Consider the following 20,370-nt stretch of genomic DNA (forward strand, 5'->3'; position numbering starts at 1 on the left):
TAAACTCTACAATATATTTGACATTAATTAACTGACAGATTTATTCAGAAAGGAAATAACTGTTAGATATTCTGTTTAAATCTATAATGCAAAATTACTATCACATAAATGCAGAAGACAAAGAAATAAATACCAGTGTTCCTCTAAATCTTCATACATATCTTCATCTATTGGTTCACCCTGTTCAAAGAAATCACAAAAAATATGATAAGCAGATTATAAAGCATAACCATAAACCCAGAAAAGTAGTCATGTTGGATTATGCCCTGTGCTTAAAGGAGCAAAAGAAGCTAGTGTTTATCTAGCCTGGAGAGAGAAATATTTAATTGCACTGCCAGGTGTTTTTGAACATTTGTAAATTCCCTGCATTTTATGAAAAGACAGCCAAAGCCTCCTTGCCTTTAATAAACATTAAGAATGACCAATTCAGAATTACTAGCACATTGTTATGCATTAACAAGATCATGTATGCTAGAAGTCCAAAGTGCCTGTATCTCAAAACATGAATAAAAAGGATAACATTTTAATTAAACCCAGGAACTACAGTCAATGTGGTGTGGTTATCATTGGCATCTACAACAGATTTCAGAATCTAAATAGCATTGTAGACTTTCGGTATCGTTGTGAATGCATATTAATGATTGTGCTTTGCAGCATGTACTGAGTTTAGATTTGGGAGATAGAGTGCTTTAGGGAGGCAAACAGGTTTTATTAAAGAACTCAGCCACCTCACACAGTCACTTTTTGTGCTCCTTCATTGTAGACAATTGTACAGGACAACTTTTACATGCACCAGAAGACTCAGGGATAGTGCCTATCTATAGTTGTGCTGTATGAAGAGTACACTGAATGAATATACAGTATATACATATATATCACCCCAATTCCGAAAATGTTGGGACGCTGTGTAAAAAGTATATAAAAACAGAATGCAATGTATTTGCAAATCTCATAAACCCATATTTTATTCACAATATAAAATAAAAAACATATCTAAAGTTGAAAGTGAGTCATTTTACTATTTAATGAAAAATATTAGCTCATTTTTAATTTGACAGCAGCAACACGTCTCAAAAAAGATGGGGGCAATAAAAGGCAAGAAAAGTAAGTGGTACTTAAAAGAAACAACTGGAGGAATATTTTGTAACTAAGTAGGTTAATTGGCAACAGATCAGTAACAGGATTGGGTATAAAAAAGCATTTGGAGTGGCAGAGACTCTCAGAAGTATAGATGGTAGAGGTTCACCAATCTGCAAAAAAATGCATCCACAAATTGTGGAAAAATTTCAGGATAATGTCCCTTAATGTAAAATTGCAAAGACTTTGAATGTCTCATCATCTACAGTACATGATATCATCAAAAGATTCCAAGAATCTCGAGAAATCTCTGTGTGCAAGGGACAAGACCAAAAATCAATATTGGATGCCCGTGTTCTTCGGGCATTCTGGCGGCACTGCAATAAAAACAGGCATGATTCTGTCATGGAAATCACTGCATGGGCTCAGGAACACATCCAGAAATCATAGTCTATGAGCACAGTTTGCCGTGCCATCCACAAATGCAGGTTAAAGCTCTATCATGCAAAGAAGAAGCCATATGTGAAAATGATCCATAAATGCTGCCGTCTTCTCTGGGCCAAAGCTCATTTAAAATGGACTGAGGCAAATTGGAAAACTATTCTGTGGTCATACTGTTACCACTGTAAATTCATTGTGTTATATAAAGATTAAAATGGAAATGTGTTCCAATAGAAATAGAGCCATCTACAGAAAGAAAACAAACTGATCCCCAGGGCCAGACCTTACTGGAATAATTTGTTTGACAGTCTGGAGATGATAAGAATTCAGTCTGGAGATCTGTAGGATAAACTGAGATTACAATCCTTAAAAAAATAATTTATAAACAGAATAAAATAGATATATATCTTACCTCTCCTGAAGGAACTAAAAAAAAAAAAAAAAAAACGGGCATTACCATTTTTGTGCTGTGAGAAGTATCAATAGCATAACATTTGCCTTCTATAACACATGGACTAAAATAGATATTGGAAGCAATTCATCTTTTATTTAGGATCTATTTTTGAAGAGATTTGTCACTGTAGAAACTTTATTAATAGCATCAGTTTTTTGGCAAATTGCTGAACACCTACTAATTGGCCAAATATAAAAAAATCTAATTATCAGTTTTGACCAAAGAAAAATTATGGAACTTTTGTGACATCATGTCTGTCTTATTAAAGGCGCTTTTTAGTCTAGAATTCAGCAATTCTAGTATACAAAGTGTTTATATTTTCTCTTTAGATTCAATACAACTATACAACAATTTAAAACTGATAGTTATCCTCAATTAATTTGTCAAAATAAATTAACATATTAAATAAATTAATACACTTTGTCAGAAATAATATTAGGGCATTAAATCTCATTTAAAATGACATAGAGAAAATGAAATATTCAGGCAGTATTTATTCATTATTTATTGTAATAACCTTTCCTCACCGTTTCTCATATTTAACACTCAATCAATAACTGTTTTTCAAACCTTATTAGTAATTTGTTGGACTTCTCAGGTTTTGCCATATGCAATCACTGCATGAGAATTATTAATCACATTGATTCTGTTAACTCTGAACAGTTAGCAAAAGCCTCTGTTCAGGATTAGTTCAAGTTTCACCTTTGAATGAGCTACTCATTTATCTCAGATGAGGTCAAGCATATGGAGTCTAAATGGACTATGTTTAAGACCACAACAGCAAAAGCAGCTGCAGGGAGTTGTGATGAAAATTGGGTTTGACCCACTGGTGTACAGAAATGGTGAGGGAAGAATCAAGTTACAGGAGAATCAAGTTATTAACAGAAGAATCTCTAGGTGACAATGTGAGATACTGGCCACCTAAAAAAGCGAAACTTGTTAAATCACAAGAAAAGCAAATTCTTAGGACTGTAGCATTCATAACATCTCCTGCTGTTATTTTAATCATTTCAGCATTACAGCAAAAACATGAAATCAAGTTTTAATCTGAATCTCTACTTCCTAGGTTTGTCTTCTAAATGGCAATGTACTGATCTTAAATTCTATTCTTTCTTTTTTATTTTTGCTTGGGTGGCTCCACACAGCTTCTTCAGGCTAATTAAGACCATTTAATGACGGTCATCTGTCTGTCAGGCACTTGCCAGTGCACATCACCAACTGTTTGGCTCTTCCCTTCGCAGAATTCACATGAAGACTCTCATCCTTACCAGAAGAACAAGAGATAAGGCGAAATATCAACAAGGATCATTAAGCTCCAGTGGTGTACTTACAGTATAATACACTGTTGATGTTGAGCTGAAATGGCCCAATGTAATTTTTGTTTGTCTTCAAACTGAAAGTTAATGAAATCTAACTAGATATTTTATATTATTTGCAGGTCATTTTTCCTTGTTTTGCAATGTGCCTTGTTTATAGTGTGTGCTGTGATATCACATATAAAATAAAAATGGACTGCAATAAAAATTAAACATCTTTCTACAGGTATTAAAATTTACAAAGTGAAATCCTTAAAGCTACCTAAAAACTACTACCAGTCTTCACATCAAAGAAACAAGTGCAAAAGTATAATGCCTTCAAGGGGAGAATGTATCCAACTGTTTTCTAAACCAGTCTTCTATATTTCAGTGAAGGGCGTAAAGCAAAATCCAATCCTGAACAGGTTGACAGGACACTTGCAAGGTATATTTATGCATAGACTCCCCTTAACCATTTCAGGTCAATTTAGAGTGGTAGTTGACATAACAATGTGTTTGGACCACATAATTAAAATCCACAGACATGTTACACATTAAAGTAAAAGCACAGCTAAGGAAAGAAACGTTGTAGTGCTTTGTGAATTGTTGCCAAGTGAGAAAAGTAACAGGCTTCAATATATTTTTTAATTAAAAATTCTAAACATTTTATATAATCTGTGCTAAAGTGTAGGACCAAGCAAACACTAGCCTTGTGTTTTGGAGTGACACATCATGCCAGGCAGCTTAGACAGTAGGCTGTGGATAATAAACACACAGAGTGTGTGAAAGATATGCTTAACTAACTTTCCACCTCCCTCTTTTCAACCTCCAACACAGTCAGACATATGTAATTTATTTTTTTGGTTCTGGAAAGACCAAATTCTTTGAACTAAGCACCAGTGCCTTCTTAGCATGTGCCTATATTCACCTGATACAATGCACAAATCCCTATGAATTAGTTTGGATAAGAAGTATATACATCAGGACCTAACTGACAGCTCTTCTGGACAATGATGCATGACTTCTTTAGGAATCTGCTTTCACAGGGTCATTATTATAATATGCTCTACTTACACTACAGTATACGTATGGTCCTTACTAGGGATGGGAATTGCTAGGGACTCCATAATATGATAATATTCTGATATTTGGGTTACATTTTATTGTTGTTGCTTGCTGTGCAATACTTTAATCACTATGATTTCACTCTGTAATAAAATGTAGTTTTTCCCTTTTAATTTGACCAAAGTTAAAGTCGGACTCTTATCCCTATAGACAAAATGTCAATCTGTTACACATATCCAGAGAAACCCTTGACTCACTTCAGACTTAGCTTTTTTAATAGCAGAAATGGTTATCAAGTATCTCAGTATGGTACATAATATCTTACACACTGGTAAAAGCATAACCTGACTTTTGTGCTGGATGAGTTCTTTTGAAATTATGCCCTTATGTTTGAAGTACAACAGTTAACCAATAAATGAGACTACAATGTTTCATATTTAAACATATTCAAATGTGCCTTTAAAATTCTAGGGTTACCTAAATGTTCACTGCCATGATGTACATTCATGTTTTGTCAACATGTAAGACATGTTGAACACTATTCAGTTCTTAAATACTGATAAATGCTCCATGTTGATTAACTTTGGAAAAAAAAAATTGTGATGCTTTGCATTCACTTTTCTTATTTTAATGACATTTGCCTTTTTATCTTTTGCTCAGGCAGGGATGAACTATGGACAGTTACGTCAAGTACAAACTAAGTACTTGCTGCAGATAAGTATGAAGAGTGATTTCAGCTTATGCTTCTTGCTTTTTTAGTTTAACTTTGATTACATACTGTATGTTTGTGAAGACTAAACTCAGTACAAATCAGACCTTCAATAGTGTCTGTCTGCTATTTTTCAGATGCACTTTATTTTAATTTGAAATTGTTTCTAAACTGCATATTTCATGATAATAAGCTCATTCTTCACTGTAACATTGTGAAAACTGAAATTAACCCAAATGCTTGACTTAAACATGGACAGGGCAGTTGATGTAAAAATCTATGCAGCAGTGTTAACAATTGTGATCATCCATCTATTACAACATATTTTGTTTTGAAAGTACTAAAAAGATGCAAGGCTTTTTATTCCAAAGGTTGTTATATTCCAGACATTAACGCATCTCAGAATTGTGCAGAAAAAATCCTGATGCTTGACATTGGTACATTGATAATATATCATCATGAAAAATACTGCAATACTCTCCTATGGTATATATGTTGTTTTTAAATATTACTTTAAAGATGTAAGAGTTATCTGCATTACCTTCTCCAGGTTTTCCAGCAGGAAGTGGAGGGGGAAGACCAACCCCAACATCATCATAATTTTCATCTCCTTCAGAACTGCAAATATATACATGCTTAAGTCAATTACAGTAATACAAGACCACTAGCTCTTCTTAACAAAGAAACCAGTAGTAAGTGAACAAAACATATAATGGGTAAGGAACCAAACATATGCTGCATTATTTTTTATCTTTACACACTAAATAGGGGTTTAATATCATCCATTTTTTAATTTGCCTAAATGTTGAAAAAATGATGTGTGTTTAACTAACTATAAGAAACAGAGTTGTAAAGGCATCAGAGGAGATACTAACATTACTGTATGGCAGGTGACTGGGAAAGAGCATAAAATATTTACTTTTTGATTCCAGTTTTTTCTGTGAACAATTTTTCAAATTAGCAAATTTGACTTTTTATGCTTTTTGACAACTGCAATAATAAAAATTAAGATTTATAATATTGTTCTGCACTTTATGCATTTGTTCTCCACTGATTCTTATTTTCTTTTTCGGAAACACACATAAGTAACTTTTCTTACATAAACAGAAAAAAATATTTGTAATCTGCAATATATAAATCTAAGGTTTGAAAACAACATGTTTTGGTGTGCATATTAACAACATTTTTATATGGATATTAACCATTGCACCACCATGCTAGTCATAACTAAGTAATATATATAAAGCATTAAATAATATTATTGAACATTACATTACATAATATTACATATCATTACATTGATATGTAATGTAAAAGTAGTGCTTCTCCACCAAAGTGAAACTCCTTAAGAGTTTCAAAGAGGGAAGCAGCCTCGTCATACTGTCACATGCGTGTGAGTAGGGGAGCAGTCTCAGGACTTGTACATCAATTTTAATACCACCCCAGGACGTGAGAGGGTGCTGTCATTTACACATTCTCCTCTTTTCTCTACAGACCAGAGGATCTGAGAGTCAAGGACAACTGAAGACAGCCCACTTCCACACCAAGCACCTCCCCTTCTGGGGCAGAACACATATAAAGGCCATCACTTCCTGAAGATGACAGTCTGATATTTGGGCTCGAGTGTGGAATGACAAACTCTATTTGCTTGTAGCTTTTGCTTGATAAATGTATATTTTTCATAATATACAGGGTTCACCGACTGGTGCTCCAACACCTCATCTGTCTTGTGCTTTATCTTTTACAATGTATACAATTGTATTAAATTACAGTGCCCTCCATAATGTTTGGAACAATAAAACATTTTTCCTTAATCAATCAGTGCACTGCTCAAGATGATTTAATAATCGCTCAAAAATTTAAATAACAGCTTTGACAAAAGCAGTATGTTATCAAAGGGAGCAACTGCTGTTTTTGTTTTTCCTCGACCACTTTGGAATAACAATTTCTTGGAGCAGTGTTTGTCAGCCTTTGTGGTCTTGGGACCAAGTTTTACCTTTCTAACTTCTTTCACAACCTACAGACAGCATTTAAAGAGTGTGTGTGGGGGGGTTCTCCTTTGTGAATCAAGCATGATTAGAAGAGTGGGGGTTCCCTTGGAAAACATTTGCAATTAGAAATGGGTAAAAATATCACACAGCATTGCCGAACGCTTTGGTGCACAGGAGGTGTACCCTATGTGACAAGAAATCTGAGATAAACTGATTACACTCCATTTTTTCATTTGTACACAGCCTTGCATTTCAAAAAAGTCAACACTGTTATCCAGCTGTATATTGTAATTAAGTTCACAATAAAAATCAACAATTAGCAGCACTTTTAAAGTTAAAAAAACAAAGAGGAAAAAAAGGCACTACAAATTAACTGACTGAACAGGATGAAACACCTATCTTTTCTATAGGAGATGCTGTTTTTTAGAATGTGATAAGAAGAGGATGGTACTTTTGAGTGAATAAAAGTAATTAGCAACTTTTGTTTTTTATTGGTAAAAATGTATTCAAACCCATTGTATACTGAGGTAGTACTAATTTTAGGTTTTGATGCCAATGGAGAGTCGAGATTTTTAGTAGTTTTTAGCTTTGAGTGGATCATCTTTGAATCACCTTTGCAGCTATACCAAATACCACTATTGGTAATGTCCTGCAGTCTCTTTTACAGCAACACTACCAAGGACTGAATGTAGCACATTCAACAGTAAGCAGCTCAACTTAACTAATAATATCAGCCCCCACAAAAAAATGCAAATATTGTATACAGTAAAGTATTTAGTTACCAATAACAGTATAAGTGAGGCCCGATGACTTAGAAAATGTATTAGCTGAGTAACACAGTAAACACTCAGTATATACAGTATTTTTTATATTATATATATATATATACAGTATATATATATATAAATATACAGTATATATATATATATAAATATACAGTATATATATATATATATATATATATATATATATATATATATATATATATATATATATATATATATGTGGGCGGCGCGGTGGCGCAGTGGGTAGCGCTGCTGCCTCGCAGTTGGGACACCTGGGGACCTGGGTTCGATTCCCGGGTCCTCCCTGCGTGGAGTTTTGCATGTTCTCCCCGTGTCTGCGTGGGTTTCCTCCGGGCGCTCCGGTTTCCTCCCACAGTCCAAAGACATGCAGGTTAGGTGGATTGGCGATTCTAAATTGGCCCTAGTGTGTGCTTGGTGTGTGGGTGTGTTTGTGTGTGTCCTGCGGTTGGTTGGCACCCTGCCCGGGATTGGTTCCCTGCCTTGTGCCCTGTGTTGGCTGGGATTGGCTCCAGCAGACCCCCGTGACCCTGTGTTCGGATTCAGCGGGTTGGATAATGGATGGATGGATATATATATATATATATATATATATATATATATATATATATATAGTATATAATGAAAAAAAAATTTCTGGAGGGGCATTAGTTCCAACGTTTGTACTAGTGTGTACTAGACTGCCCTCTGCATCATTTGGCCAAACGTCATCCTTGAAGTGCTCAAGCGATTGCATGATGCAGTGTGGAGAAAACAACCCCAATTATGGCAATCAGGCGCGTGGTTTCTGCATCACGACAATACTCCTGCCCACATACCATTGAATATGCAGCTGTTTCTCATGAAAAATGGGATGCCAAAGGTTTCCCTCACCTCCCTACTCCCCGGACCTTGCACCCTGTGATTTTTTTCTTATTTTCATGAATGAAGAGGGACCTTAAATGAAAGTGTTTTTAGGATGCAGAGGAGGTCAAGAAGCAAATGACGGAGACACTGATGGCTATCACTCTGAGTGATAGACTCTACTTTCACTGGGAACAACTGAATCTGTGGATCACGGGACGAGACCTACGAACATTTCTTTGTACCTGGTGATCTAGGACCTTGGGATGATCTGTCTCCTTGATTATATTTGCTATGCTCGTCTGCTCCCAATTCACTTTACAGTACTCTACAACTAAGAACTGATCTGATGTTCATACCCACCTGGCTTGTGGCTCCAGGGTGATCATGCCTGTAATACCCAGCGTGACTGTTTATGGCTGTTTGTTGGAACCTCCAAATCCTGCTACCTCCTCCTGATATGCTCACTGCTGCTTTGCTATCACTGCTCATCTAAGCTACCACACACGCCTATCCTACTGGCTCTTCTGTGCTGTGCTGCTTCTCCACTGATATCAGATAAGTATTGCTCAGTATTATGCTAAAATACTCTCATGACAGCTTCATATTAAACAGTTTGTCCAGAGCAAATGGTCTGACTGGAACATCCTAAAAGGCACCGGTATTTTGCGGTGCCCGAAATATGTACATTGCGGGTTAGGTCGCCACCACCGCCGGACTGCGAATGAAAAGACCACTGGCAGCATTTGCTCAGGAATATGCCGTCCTACTCGTGGCCCTGGAAATAGAAGTGTCAGTGTGCCAAATTTACATTATGTGAAAATAAACTCCAATCATGGCTCTGTGAAAAAAGAAGCCTCATTAACTAATATTGCATTGTTTAATTCGAGATCTCTTAATGGCAAAGCATTGGTGCTATCAGAATTCATCACTGACACCAAACTTGATATACCGTGTATAACGGAGACTTGGCAAAAACCAAATGAATTTACGTCTCTCACGCAGGCGACACCACCTGGATTCACTTTCCACACAGAGCCTCACAGCTCAAGACAAGGCAGTGGACTTGCAGTTAACTGTCAGAGTAGATTTAAACATCAAAAGAATCCCAATTGATTGTCCATTGTCTTTTGAGTGCCTGGCTCTTAAACTAATAACGGAATCAGGTCATGTCTCACTCGTTGTTCTTTATCGTCCTCCAAAATACAACGCATCCTTCTTATCTGATCTGATTGAACTTTTAACCCACTTAAGCTCTTGCTCCAAGAGAATTATCCTTCTTGGTGATTTCAACATCCATATTGACATTACTACATCTAAACTGAGAAATGAATTCCTATCCTTACTGGACTGTTTTGACTTGACACAACATGTTGATTTTCCCATCCACTCTGGTGGTCATATATTGGACCTGATCTGTACTTCTGGACTATCTGCTGCCAACATGTACAGCACTGATTTAGGACTCTCTGACGATAAAGCAATACTTTTCACTGTTTCATTATCTCTCCCTCCTCTTACCTGTAAACGACAAATTTCTTACAGAAATCTTAAAAATATCTGTCCCTCTGTTCTTTCTGGATCCATTTCTGATCATTTACTGTCTACACCTATTCCATCAACACTAAGATAGTCTTGTTGACCACTATAACTCAGCCCTTCATTCAGCATTACATAAAACAGCTCCTTTAAAACACAAGGAGGTTTCCTTTAAGCGTCCAGCTCCTTGGTGTAACTCAGAATTGCGATCTATGAAAGCAGCTGGCTGACGCCTTGAGAGAATGTCATATAAGACTGGCCTCACTGTGCACATCCAGGCTTTCTCTGACCACCAAAGAGCTTACAGAGAAGCACTAACTTCTGCCAAGAACACCCATTATGGCAGAATAATAGAAAGTGGCCACGATAACCCAACGGTTTTGTTTTCTGTAGTTAATAAACTACTCGAACCCACATCTGGCCAAACGACCTCTTCTACTGAAGTCTGTGAGGAATTCCTGCACTTTTTCTGTAACAAAATTAAAGATCTAAATAATTCAACTAACATAAACACATCATCTGTTTATATCTCTCACTGTTTTCCCACTCCATCAAGTTCCTTCTCTAAGTTCTCACCAGTCACATCTGCGTTTGTTAATAACCTGCTTTGTAAGATGAGGCTGACTACTTGTGTACTGGACCCCATCCCCAGCACACTACTTAAATCCTGCTTTCATGCCATAATCCTGACTTGTTACAACAATAATAAACTCATCCCTTGACACTGGCTCTGTACCACTCACTTTAAAAATTTCTTCTGTAAACCCAATGTTAAAAAAGTCTGGCCTTGATGCTGACAATCTTAACAATTTTTGGCCTATTTCCCACTTACCTTTTCTGTCAAAAGTTCTTGAGCGTGTTGTAGCCTCCCAACTCACCAATTACTTAACCTCTAATAATTTGATGAAACCCTTTTAGTCTGGTTTCAGGGAGCAGCACAGCTGTGAAACTGCTCTGCTATGGGTAACCAATGATTTGCTTATGGCAGCAGACTCTGGACAAACCAGCATACTAATTCTGTTAGACCTCAGTGCAGCATTTGACACTGTCAGACATGACATTCTACTTTCCATAATGGAGCACATGCTGGGTATCTCTGGCACTGCTCTCCAGTGGTCAAGTCCTATCTTACAGATAGGCAAGAGTTTGTTAGTCTAGGCAACAGCAGATCCAGCTCAGTGCCAGTCACACAAGGAGTTCCTCAGGACTCTGTCCTCGGTCCTGTTCTCTTCTGTATTTATATGCTTTCCCTTGGCCATATTATTCGTAGCTTTGGACTGGGTTATCATTTTTATGCAGACGATACTCAACTCTATTTCAATGTTAAAAGTGGAACTTAATCAGAGCTCTCTCAGTGAAATTAATACCTGGATGGAGCAGAACTCTTTAAAATTACATTGCAACAAATCTGAACTCCTGCAAATTTGGACTAAAGTACAACTTAATAAAATGAACTCCTTCCCAGTCCATCTTGGCAGTGATCTCATCAGACCTGCCTCCACTGCAAAGAATCTTGGTGTCATTTTTGATTCATCCCTTTCTTATTCCGCCCACATAAATCACATTAAGAAACTTTTTTACTTTCACCTCCATAACATATCCCGTGTTCGCTCCTTCCCCTCCTTTTCTAATGCTGAGAAACTTGTCCATGCTTTTATCACATCCCGCATCGATTATTGTAATTCCCTACTGGCAGGTGCCCCCTCTAATCTTACATCACAGCTCCAGCTTATTCAAAACTCGGGTGCAAGAGTCCTTACTCGAACCAGCAACAGTGAGCACATAAGACCCATCCTGCTCCGCCTTCACTGGCTCCCTGTGTCTTACAGAATCGAATATAAAATCCTACTAATAACCTACAAAGCCTTAAACGACCTTGAGCCAAACTACATCAGTGACCTTCTCCATCACTATGTGCCTGTCCACCCACTAAGGTTCTCTGATTCTGGCAATCTTGTTGTGCCCCACACTAATCTACACTCCATGGGTGACAGGGCCTTCAGCTGTATAGCGCCCAGACTCTGGAATGACCTACCGAAATTAATCAGGTCAGCTGACTCCATGAATTCTTCTAAAAAACAACTCAAAACTCATCTGTTCTGGAAGGCTTTTAGCTCTACTTGACTTTATTACCCTTCTCTCAGTTTACCTTTATGTCAAGATGCTCATGTCACCTGTATGTGTGTGTGCTATACAATCAATTATGTTGTCTGTTAGGCATTTTCTCTGAATTTACTTAAACTTAGACTTAATCTTCTTTATTTATTTATCTGGTTTGTACAATGCTATATACTGTATACCTTGCCGTTCTTTCTTAAATTCTGTTGAAGTGCCTTGAGCATGGGAAAGGCACTATATAAATAAAATGTATTATTATTAAAAGTTTCAGAACAGTTTTGAACTGTGGAAAAAGCGCTGGGACAAGTATATTGCATCTCAGGAAGAATATTTTGAGGGTGATTAAATTTTGGAAATGTTCTGAGAAATATAAGAATTTTTTTTTAATTTTCGTTGTTTTTGGTACTACCTTGTGTGTGTATATATATATATATATATATATATATATATATAAATATATACATCCATCCATCCATCCATCCTCTTCCGCTTATCTGAGGTCGGGTCGCAGGGGCAGCAGCTTGAGCAGAGTTGCCCAAACTTCCCTCTCCCTAGCCACTTCTTCTACCTCTTCCGGTAGAATCCCAAGGTGTTCCCAGGCCAGCCGGGAGACATAGTCCCTCCAGCGTGTCCTGGGTCTTCCCCGGGGCCTCCTCCCGGTTGAACGTGCCCGGAACACCTCACCAGGGAGGCGTCCAGGAGGCATCCTGATCAGATGCCCGAGCCACCTCATCTGACTCCTCTCGATGCGGAGGAGCAGCGGCTCTACTCTGAGCCTCTCCGGGATGACTGAGCTTCTCACCCTATCTTTAAGGGAGAGCCCAGACACCCTGCGGAGTAAACTCATTGCAGCCGCTTGTATTCGCGATCTCGTTCTTTCGGTCACTACCCATAGCTCATGACCATAGGCGAGGGTAGGAACATAGATCGACTGGTAAATTGAGAGCTTTGCCTTATGGCTCAGCTCCTTTTTCACCACGACAGACCGATGCAGAGCCCGCATCACTGCGGATGCCGCACCAATCTGCCTGTCGATCTCACGCTCCATTCTTCCCTCACTCATGAACAAGACCCCGAGATACTTGAACTCCTCCACTTGAGGCAGGAGCTCGCTCCCAACCCTGAGAGGGCACTCCACTCTTTTCTGGCTGAGGACCATGGTCTCGGATTTGGAGGTGCTGATTCCCATCCCAGTCGCTTCACACTCAGCTGTGAACCGATCCAGAGAGAGCTGAAGATCACGGCCTGATGAAGCAAACAGGACAACATCATCTGCAAAAAGCAGTGACCCAATCCTGAGTCCACCAAACCGGACCCCCTCAACACCCTGGCTGCCCCTGGAAATCCTGTCCATAAAAGTTATGAACAGAATCGGTGACAAAGGGCAGCCCTGGTGGAGTCCAACTCTCACTGAAAGCGGGTTTGACTTACTACCGGCAATGCAGACCAAGCTCTGACACCGGTTGTACAGGGACCGAACAGCCCTTATCAGGGGGTCCGGTACCCCATACTCCCGGAGCACCCCCCACAGGATTCCCCGAGGGACACGGTCGAACGCCTTTTCCAAGTCCACAAAACACATGTAGACTGGTTGTTCGAACTCCCATGCACCCTCCAGGACTCTGCTAAGGGTGTAGAGCTGGTCCACTGTTCCGGGACCAGGACGAAAACCACACTGTTCCTCCTGAATCTGAGGTTCGACTATCCGACGGACTCTCCTCTCCAGAACCCCCGAATAGACTTTTCCAGGGAGGCTGAGGAGTGTGATCCCTCTGTAGTTGGAACACACCCTCCGGTCCCCCTTCTTAAAGAGGGGGACCACCACCCCGGTCTGCCAATCCAGAGGCACTGTCCCTGATGTCCATGCGATGTTGCAGAGACGTGTCAACCAAGACAGTCCTACAACATCCAGAGCCTTGAGGAACTCCGGGCGTATCTCATCCACCCCCGGGGCCCTGCCACCAAGGAGTTTTTTGACCACCTTGGTGACCTCAGTCCCAGAGATGGGGGAGCCCACCAACAAGTCCCCAGGCTCTGCTTCCTCATTGGAAGGCAATGTTAGTGGGATTGAGGAGGTCTTCGAAGTACTCCACCCACCGACCCACAACATCCCAAGTCGAGGTCAGCAGCGCACCATCCCCACCATATACAGTGTTGACACTGCACTGCTTCCCCCTCCTGAAACGCTGGACGGTGGACCAGAATCTCCTCGAAGCCGTCCGAAAGTCGTTCTCCATGGCCTCCCCAAACTCCTCCCATACCCAAGTTTTTGCCTCAGCAACCATCAAAGCCGCATTCCGCTTGGCCTGCCGGTACCTATTAGCTGCCTCCAGAGTCCCACAGGACAAAAGGGACCGGTAGGACTTCTTCTTCAGCTTGATAGCATCCCTCACCGTCGGTGTCCACCAGCGGGTTCGGGGATTGCCGCCACGACAGGCACCGACCACCTTACGGCCACAGCTCTGGTCAGCCGCCTCAACAATAGAGGTACGGAACATGGCCCATTCGGACTCAATGTCCCCCACCTCCCTCGGGACGTGGTCGAAGTTCTGCTGGAGGTGGGAGTTGAAGCTACTTCTGACAGGGGGCTCTGCCAGTCGTTCCCAGCAGACCCTCACAACACATTTGGGCCTACCAGGCCTGAACGGCGTCCTCCCCCACCATCGAAGCCAACTCACCACCAGGTGGTGATCAGTTGACAGCTCCGCCCCTCTCTTCACCCGAGTGTCCAAGACATGTGGCCGCAGGTCCGACGACACGACCACAAAGTCGATCATCGAACTGAGGCCTAGGGTGTCCTGGTGCCAAGTGCACATATGAACACCCCTATGCTTGAACATGGTGTTTGTTATGGACAATCCGTGACGAGCACAGAAGTCCAATAACAAAACACCACTCGGGTTCAGATATGGGGGGCCATTCCTCCCAGTCACGCCCTTCCAGGTCTCACTGTCATTGCCCATATGAGCATTGAAGTCTCCCAGCAGTACGAGGGAGTCCCCAGAAGGTATGCCCTCTAGCACCCCCTCCAGAGACTCCAAAAAGGGTGGGTACTCCGAACTGCTGTTCGGTGCATACGCACAAACAACAGCTAGGACCCATCCCCCCACCCGAAGGCGGAGGGAGGCTACCCTCTCATCCACCGGGGTAAACCCCAATGTACAGGCTCCAAGTCGGGGGGCAATAAGTATGCCCACACCCGCTCGGAGCCTCTCACCAGGGGCAACTCCAGAGTGGTAGAGTCTCCAGACCCTCTCAAGGAGATTGGTTCCATAGTCCAATCTGTGCGTCGAGGTGAGCCCGACTATATCTAGCCAGAACCTCTCAACCTCGCGCACTAGTTCAGGCTCCTTCCCCTTCAGAGAGGTAAGATATATATATATATATATATATATATATATATATATATATATATATATATATATATATATATATATATATATATATATATACACATATATATATATATATATATATATATATATATATATTATATATATATATATATATATATATATATATATATATATATATATATATATATATATATATAGTATATATGGAAGAGAAGGTCTGTGATACGGTTTGCATATTTGAAGCTGGAGATCCACAAAGGGAGTAAATGAATCACGTATCATAAAGTAGTTTTTATTCCTGAGCTTTCAGCCCCTATCAGGGTTCTTCATCAGAGGATAATGCTTAGACTTACAAGAATCAAAGGCAATATATAGCAAAAGTTACGTGGGGGGGCAGCGAGGTGGGGCTAAGTCAGTGTGAACAGGGGATGGGTTATTGGTTGTAAAGATCTCCCTTTGTGGATCTCAAGCTGCAAATATATATATATCAATATATACAGTATATATATATATATATATATATCAATATATACAGTATATATATATATATATATATATATATATATATATATATATATACTGCAGTGGGTTGCCGCCCAGCCCGGGGTTTGTTTCCTGCCTTGCGCCCTGTGTTGACTGGGATTGACTCCAGCAGACCCCCGTGACCCTGTAGGTAGGATATAGTGGGTTGGATAATGGATGGATAAATATATATTGTAAAGGACAGCCAGGTTCCATGCCCGGCAGGGACGCCTCTGCTGCATCTATTCCGGGGGAGCCACCACGGGCAGCTAAATACCTCCCCCGGGACGCTTCGTGGCAGCCTCCCTGGCGGATGATTCCCCAGCCTGGCGCATGGCTCCATGGGACATGGAGTCCTCCACAGCCTGGTTGGGGGCTTGGATGGTCTTGGCAGCCCGGCTGGTCAATTCCTCAGCCCCACCCGGAAATGCAATTAGACCCAAGTGATCAAGCACCTGGAATACTTCCGGGTGGGGTATAAAAAAGGCCAGCCACCACCACTGAAGAGAGCCAGAGTCGGGAGGAGGAGGACTAAGCCTGAGGAGGAGTGGTGGTGCTGAGGTGGAGAGAAGAAGTGTGGTTTGTGTGCTATTTAAGTGCTTGTGGGACTGTGTTGGGCCTGTGGGACACGGGGAAGGCGTGCCCCACGGCTGAAGAAGAATAAAAGCTGTTTTAATTAAGTACGTGCCTCTGCCTGATTCTGTGCCGGGTCGGGCGCTATATAGCGCTTTATTACAATATATATATATATATATATATATATATATATATATATATATATATATATATATATATATATATATATATATATATATATATATATAATATATATATATATATATATATATATATATATATATATATATATATATATATATATATATATTGTGGCACACAGCTGGGGGTGACACCCAGCTGGGACGCCCAGGAGGACAGGAGGAGGGCTCATGCCTCCTCCGGACCACGAGGGGGCGACCGCCCTGGTTCCTTTGGGGGCCACGGGTACAGAGCTGGGAAGCTCAACCCTGTAGGGGCCCGTGGTCACCGGTAGGGGGTGCCCCAGTGCCTGGAGAGCCCTGGACCTCAGCACTTCCGTCACACCCGGAAGTGCTAGAGGCAAGAAGACTGGGGACACCCAGAGGGCTACTGGGAGCACAGCCGGCACTTCCGCCACACAGGGGAGTGTCGGGAAGCACCTTGAGCCCATTGGGTCTGTATAAAAGGGGCCGCCTCCCTGCAAATGATGACTGGAGTCGGGTGGAAGTGGACAAGAGTTGTGTTGGAGAGGAGTGGAGGCGGCCTGAAGGAAAGCAGCACTGGAAAGAAAGGCCTGGACTTTGGTGGAGACACTGGGTTTGTGCAATAATGGACCTTGTACATATGTATAATAAACGTGTGTTGGGTGAAAATACGACGTCCATCTGTCTGTGTCTGGGCTGCTTCTCACAATATATATATATACAGTAAAACCACAATTATCCATCAGGGGTCTGCATCGAGACCATGATGGATAAGAAAAAAGACGGATAACAGAACAGCTACTTTAAAAATGATATACAGATTAGTCGTATATATTTACAAAAAAAAACTATATTAACAAAATAAAATATAGTATTAACAGAATTATTTTATTTACTTAATATTGTAATGACCGGTATAATAAGCAAATACAACTCAGGAGTACTGGAGTTTTCTATGTTTTACATGGAGTGTTTGTTCCATAACAAACAGTGCACTGTCTTATACTCCATTATCTGGGTTACAGACCGCATCTCCAAAACAATAAAAGAATGCTTTCCGTACCAATAATTATCTCCTGCCACTCACGTCCCGTCTTTTTCTATACTACAAACACACCTTCTTATTGCCTCATGACCCCCTACACAAAACTTCCTTCCGTCGCAGCCTCCTTTGTCTCCTGACTTCTCCTATCACTCATCTCCTAAGTGGCATGTCTGCCCCTCACAGAACAGAAGCCCTTCACGAGTCCTATCACTTACACAGCATTCAGCCATTTCTGCCACAGCACAGCACACCACAAGCTGCCTGCACATCACAATATATTAAAAAACAAAATATTACAGAATTTAAAATTTATATAACAGATCCTCCGGCTAGGACGTTGGATATCTCTGGGCCCACGGTTCTTGAGACTGATCCTGCAATTAGCTGTGAACAACCCAGTATCACTGAGATTGCACAGGTAGTGAACCAGCTGAGGGGGGAAAGGCTGCAGGGATCTGTGGTATCCGGGGTTAACTTCTCCAGGCTAGTGGTAAGGCTGTCCTCCTGCCATTGCAAGCAATCTTTGCTTCCATTTGGGAGACTGACATCATCCCAAATGACTGGAAAACGGGACTTGTCGTCCCTATCTGGAAAGGGAAGGGTGATTGCCTGGATTGCAGCAACTACAGGGGGATAACACTGCTCTCAGTGCCGGGTAAGGTCCTTGCTAGGGTCGTCCTCAATAGGATCCGTGATCACTTGCTCACCTACCAGCGACCGGAACAGTTTGGTTTTACACCTAATAAGTCTACCATCGACCGCATCCTGGCACTGAGGGTTCTCATAGAGTACAAACGCAAATATCGGCAGAGTTTCTTTGCAGCCTTTGTCAATTTTCGCAAAGCGTTCGACTCAGTTGATCGAGCTGCCCTGTGGGACATCCTGAGGATTCGCGGGATTCCCACGACATTGCTGGATATCGTGGCCGGCCTGTACACTGGTACCGTGAGTGCTGTGCAGAGTGGAGGTAGGACCTCTGCGTTTTTCCCAGTTGATTCTGGGGATCGTCAGGGGTGTGTTCTTGCTCCTACTCTGTTCAATGCTTGTATGGACTGGGTGTTGGGCAAGGTTGTGGGGTCCAGCGGCTGTGGGGCATCTGTTGGTGAAGAAAGGTTCATGGATTTTGACTTTGTTGATGATGCTATGATCTTCGTGGAATCAATGAAGGCTCTGATCGGAGCGCTCGAGAGACTGAGTGAGGAGTCTGAGTGTCTGGGCTTGCGAGTATCCTGGATAAAAACCAAGATCCAGGCCTTTAATGACCTCTTGAGCACAGCCATCAGCAGGGTGTCTGTTTGCGGAGAGAGTGTTGACCTTGTTGAGAGGTTTACTTACCTTGGCAGTGACATTCATGTCTCTGGTGACTCTTCCTATTAAGTCAGTAGACAGATTGGGAGAGCATGAGGGGACATGGACGCTATCCAGTGACCTGAGACGAAGACTGGACTCCTTTGGTACTGTGTCTCTCCGGAAAATCGTTGGGTACCATTGGTTTGACTTTGTGTCGAATGAGCGGTTGCTCATGGAGACCCAAATGAGGCACATTACCTGCATTGTGAGGGAGCGTCAGTTACGACACTACGGCCATGTGGCGCGTTTCCCCGAGGGTGATCCAGCCCGAGTGGCTGGACCAGACCAAGGGGTCGCCCATTTAACACCTGGCTGCGGCAGATAGAGGGTCATTTCTGGAGGATGGGACTGGACTGTCTGCCTGGGGGGTTGCAAACCGGGATCCCGAGTTGTTTCATTGTGTAGTGGGTGCCGCAATGCACTGTACCGGTGCATGCTCCCCAACTTGACTTGACTTGAAGAAGAACATTGACATTAATACTGAATAACATTACTGTCAGTGGTTTCCATTTTTGACACTTTTTCAATTTTTCTGGCATCATGCGTTATATTGTTCACTGTTGTTCTTCCTACTCCATAAATTTAAACATCACACACACACACATGTATTGGCCATAACAATGTATAGTAGCTTAATTATAACAAATGAGAAAAGCTACGAAACACTGTTAAAGTTGAAGGTATGTAACTGACACTGTCATTTCAAAATAAGGCATGACACGTGGTGCTGGGGAAAAACACTACATGCTGGCAAAAGGGAGATTTACTCCAATGTGCAGAGCTTTCAGCGTTTCATGCAGCAGTAGTAATAGATAGACACTGGTGTGCGCAATGTTTTTTTTTTTGCCCTGACGGTTAATGGAAATTGACAGTTAATTGAGGTTTTACTGTGTATATATATATATATATATATATATATATATATATATATATATATATATATATATATATATATATATATATATATATATATATATATATATATATATATACATTTAAAATTCCATTACAATGAAGTGCCA

General features: G+C 41.1%; 2 protein-coding genes across 5 annotated transcripts in view; both read right to left on the bottom strand.

The window, feature by feature from the left end:
* The window catches only part of LOC114652160 (FYN-binding protein 1-like), a 1,204,993-nt gene that overhangs the window by 37,033 nt on the left and 1,147,590 nt on the right, over positions 1-20,370 (bottom strand). Inside the window, exon 2 of the mRNA XM_051928498.1 lies at positions 134-182. Coding sequence (XP_051784458.1) covers positions 134-159 — 26 coding nt within the window. The 5' untranslated portion in view covers positions 160-182. The remainder of the gene's footprint in view (positions 1-133; positions 183-20,370) is intronic.
* The window catches only part of LOC127527982 (FYN-binding protein 1-like), a 218,789-nt gene continuing 203,834 nt past the window's right edge, over positions 5,416-20,370 (bottom strand). For all 4 annotated transcript variants that reach the window (XM_051928493.1, XM_051928492.1, XM_051928496.1 and 1 more), the window contains exon 4: positions 5,416-5,659. In XM_051928493.1, the coding sequence (XP_051784453.1) occupies positions 5,431-5,659 (229 nt within the window). In that variant the 3' untranslated portion in view covers positions 5,416-5,430. The remainder of the gene's footprint in view (positions 5,660-20,370) is intronic.

The sequence above is a fragment of the Erpetoichthys calabaricus genome, chromosome 5 (genome assembly GCF_900747795.2).
Source record: "Erpetoichthys calabaricus chromosome 5, fErpCal1.3, whole genome shotgun sequence".
NCBI classification, from domain to species: Eukaryota; Metazoa; Chordata; class Cladistia; order Polypteriformes; family Polypteridae; genus Erpetoichthys; species Erpetoichthys calabaricus.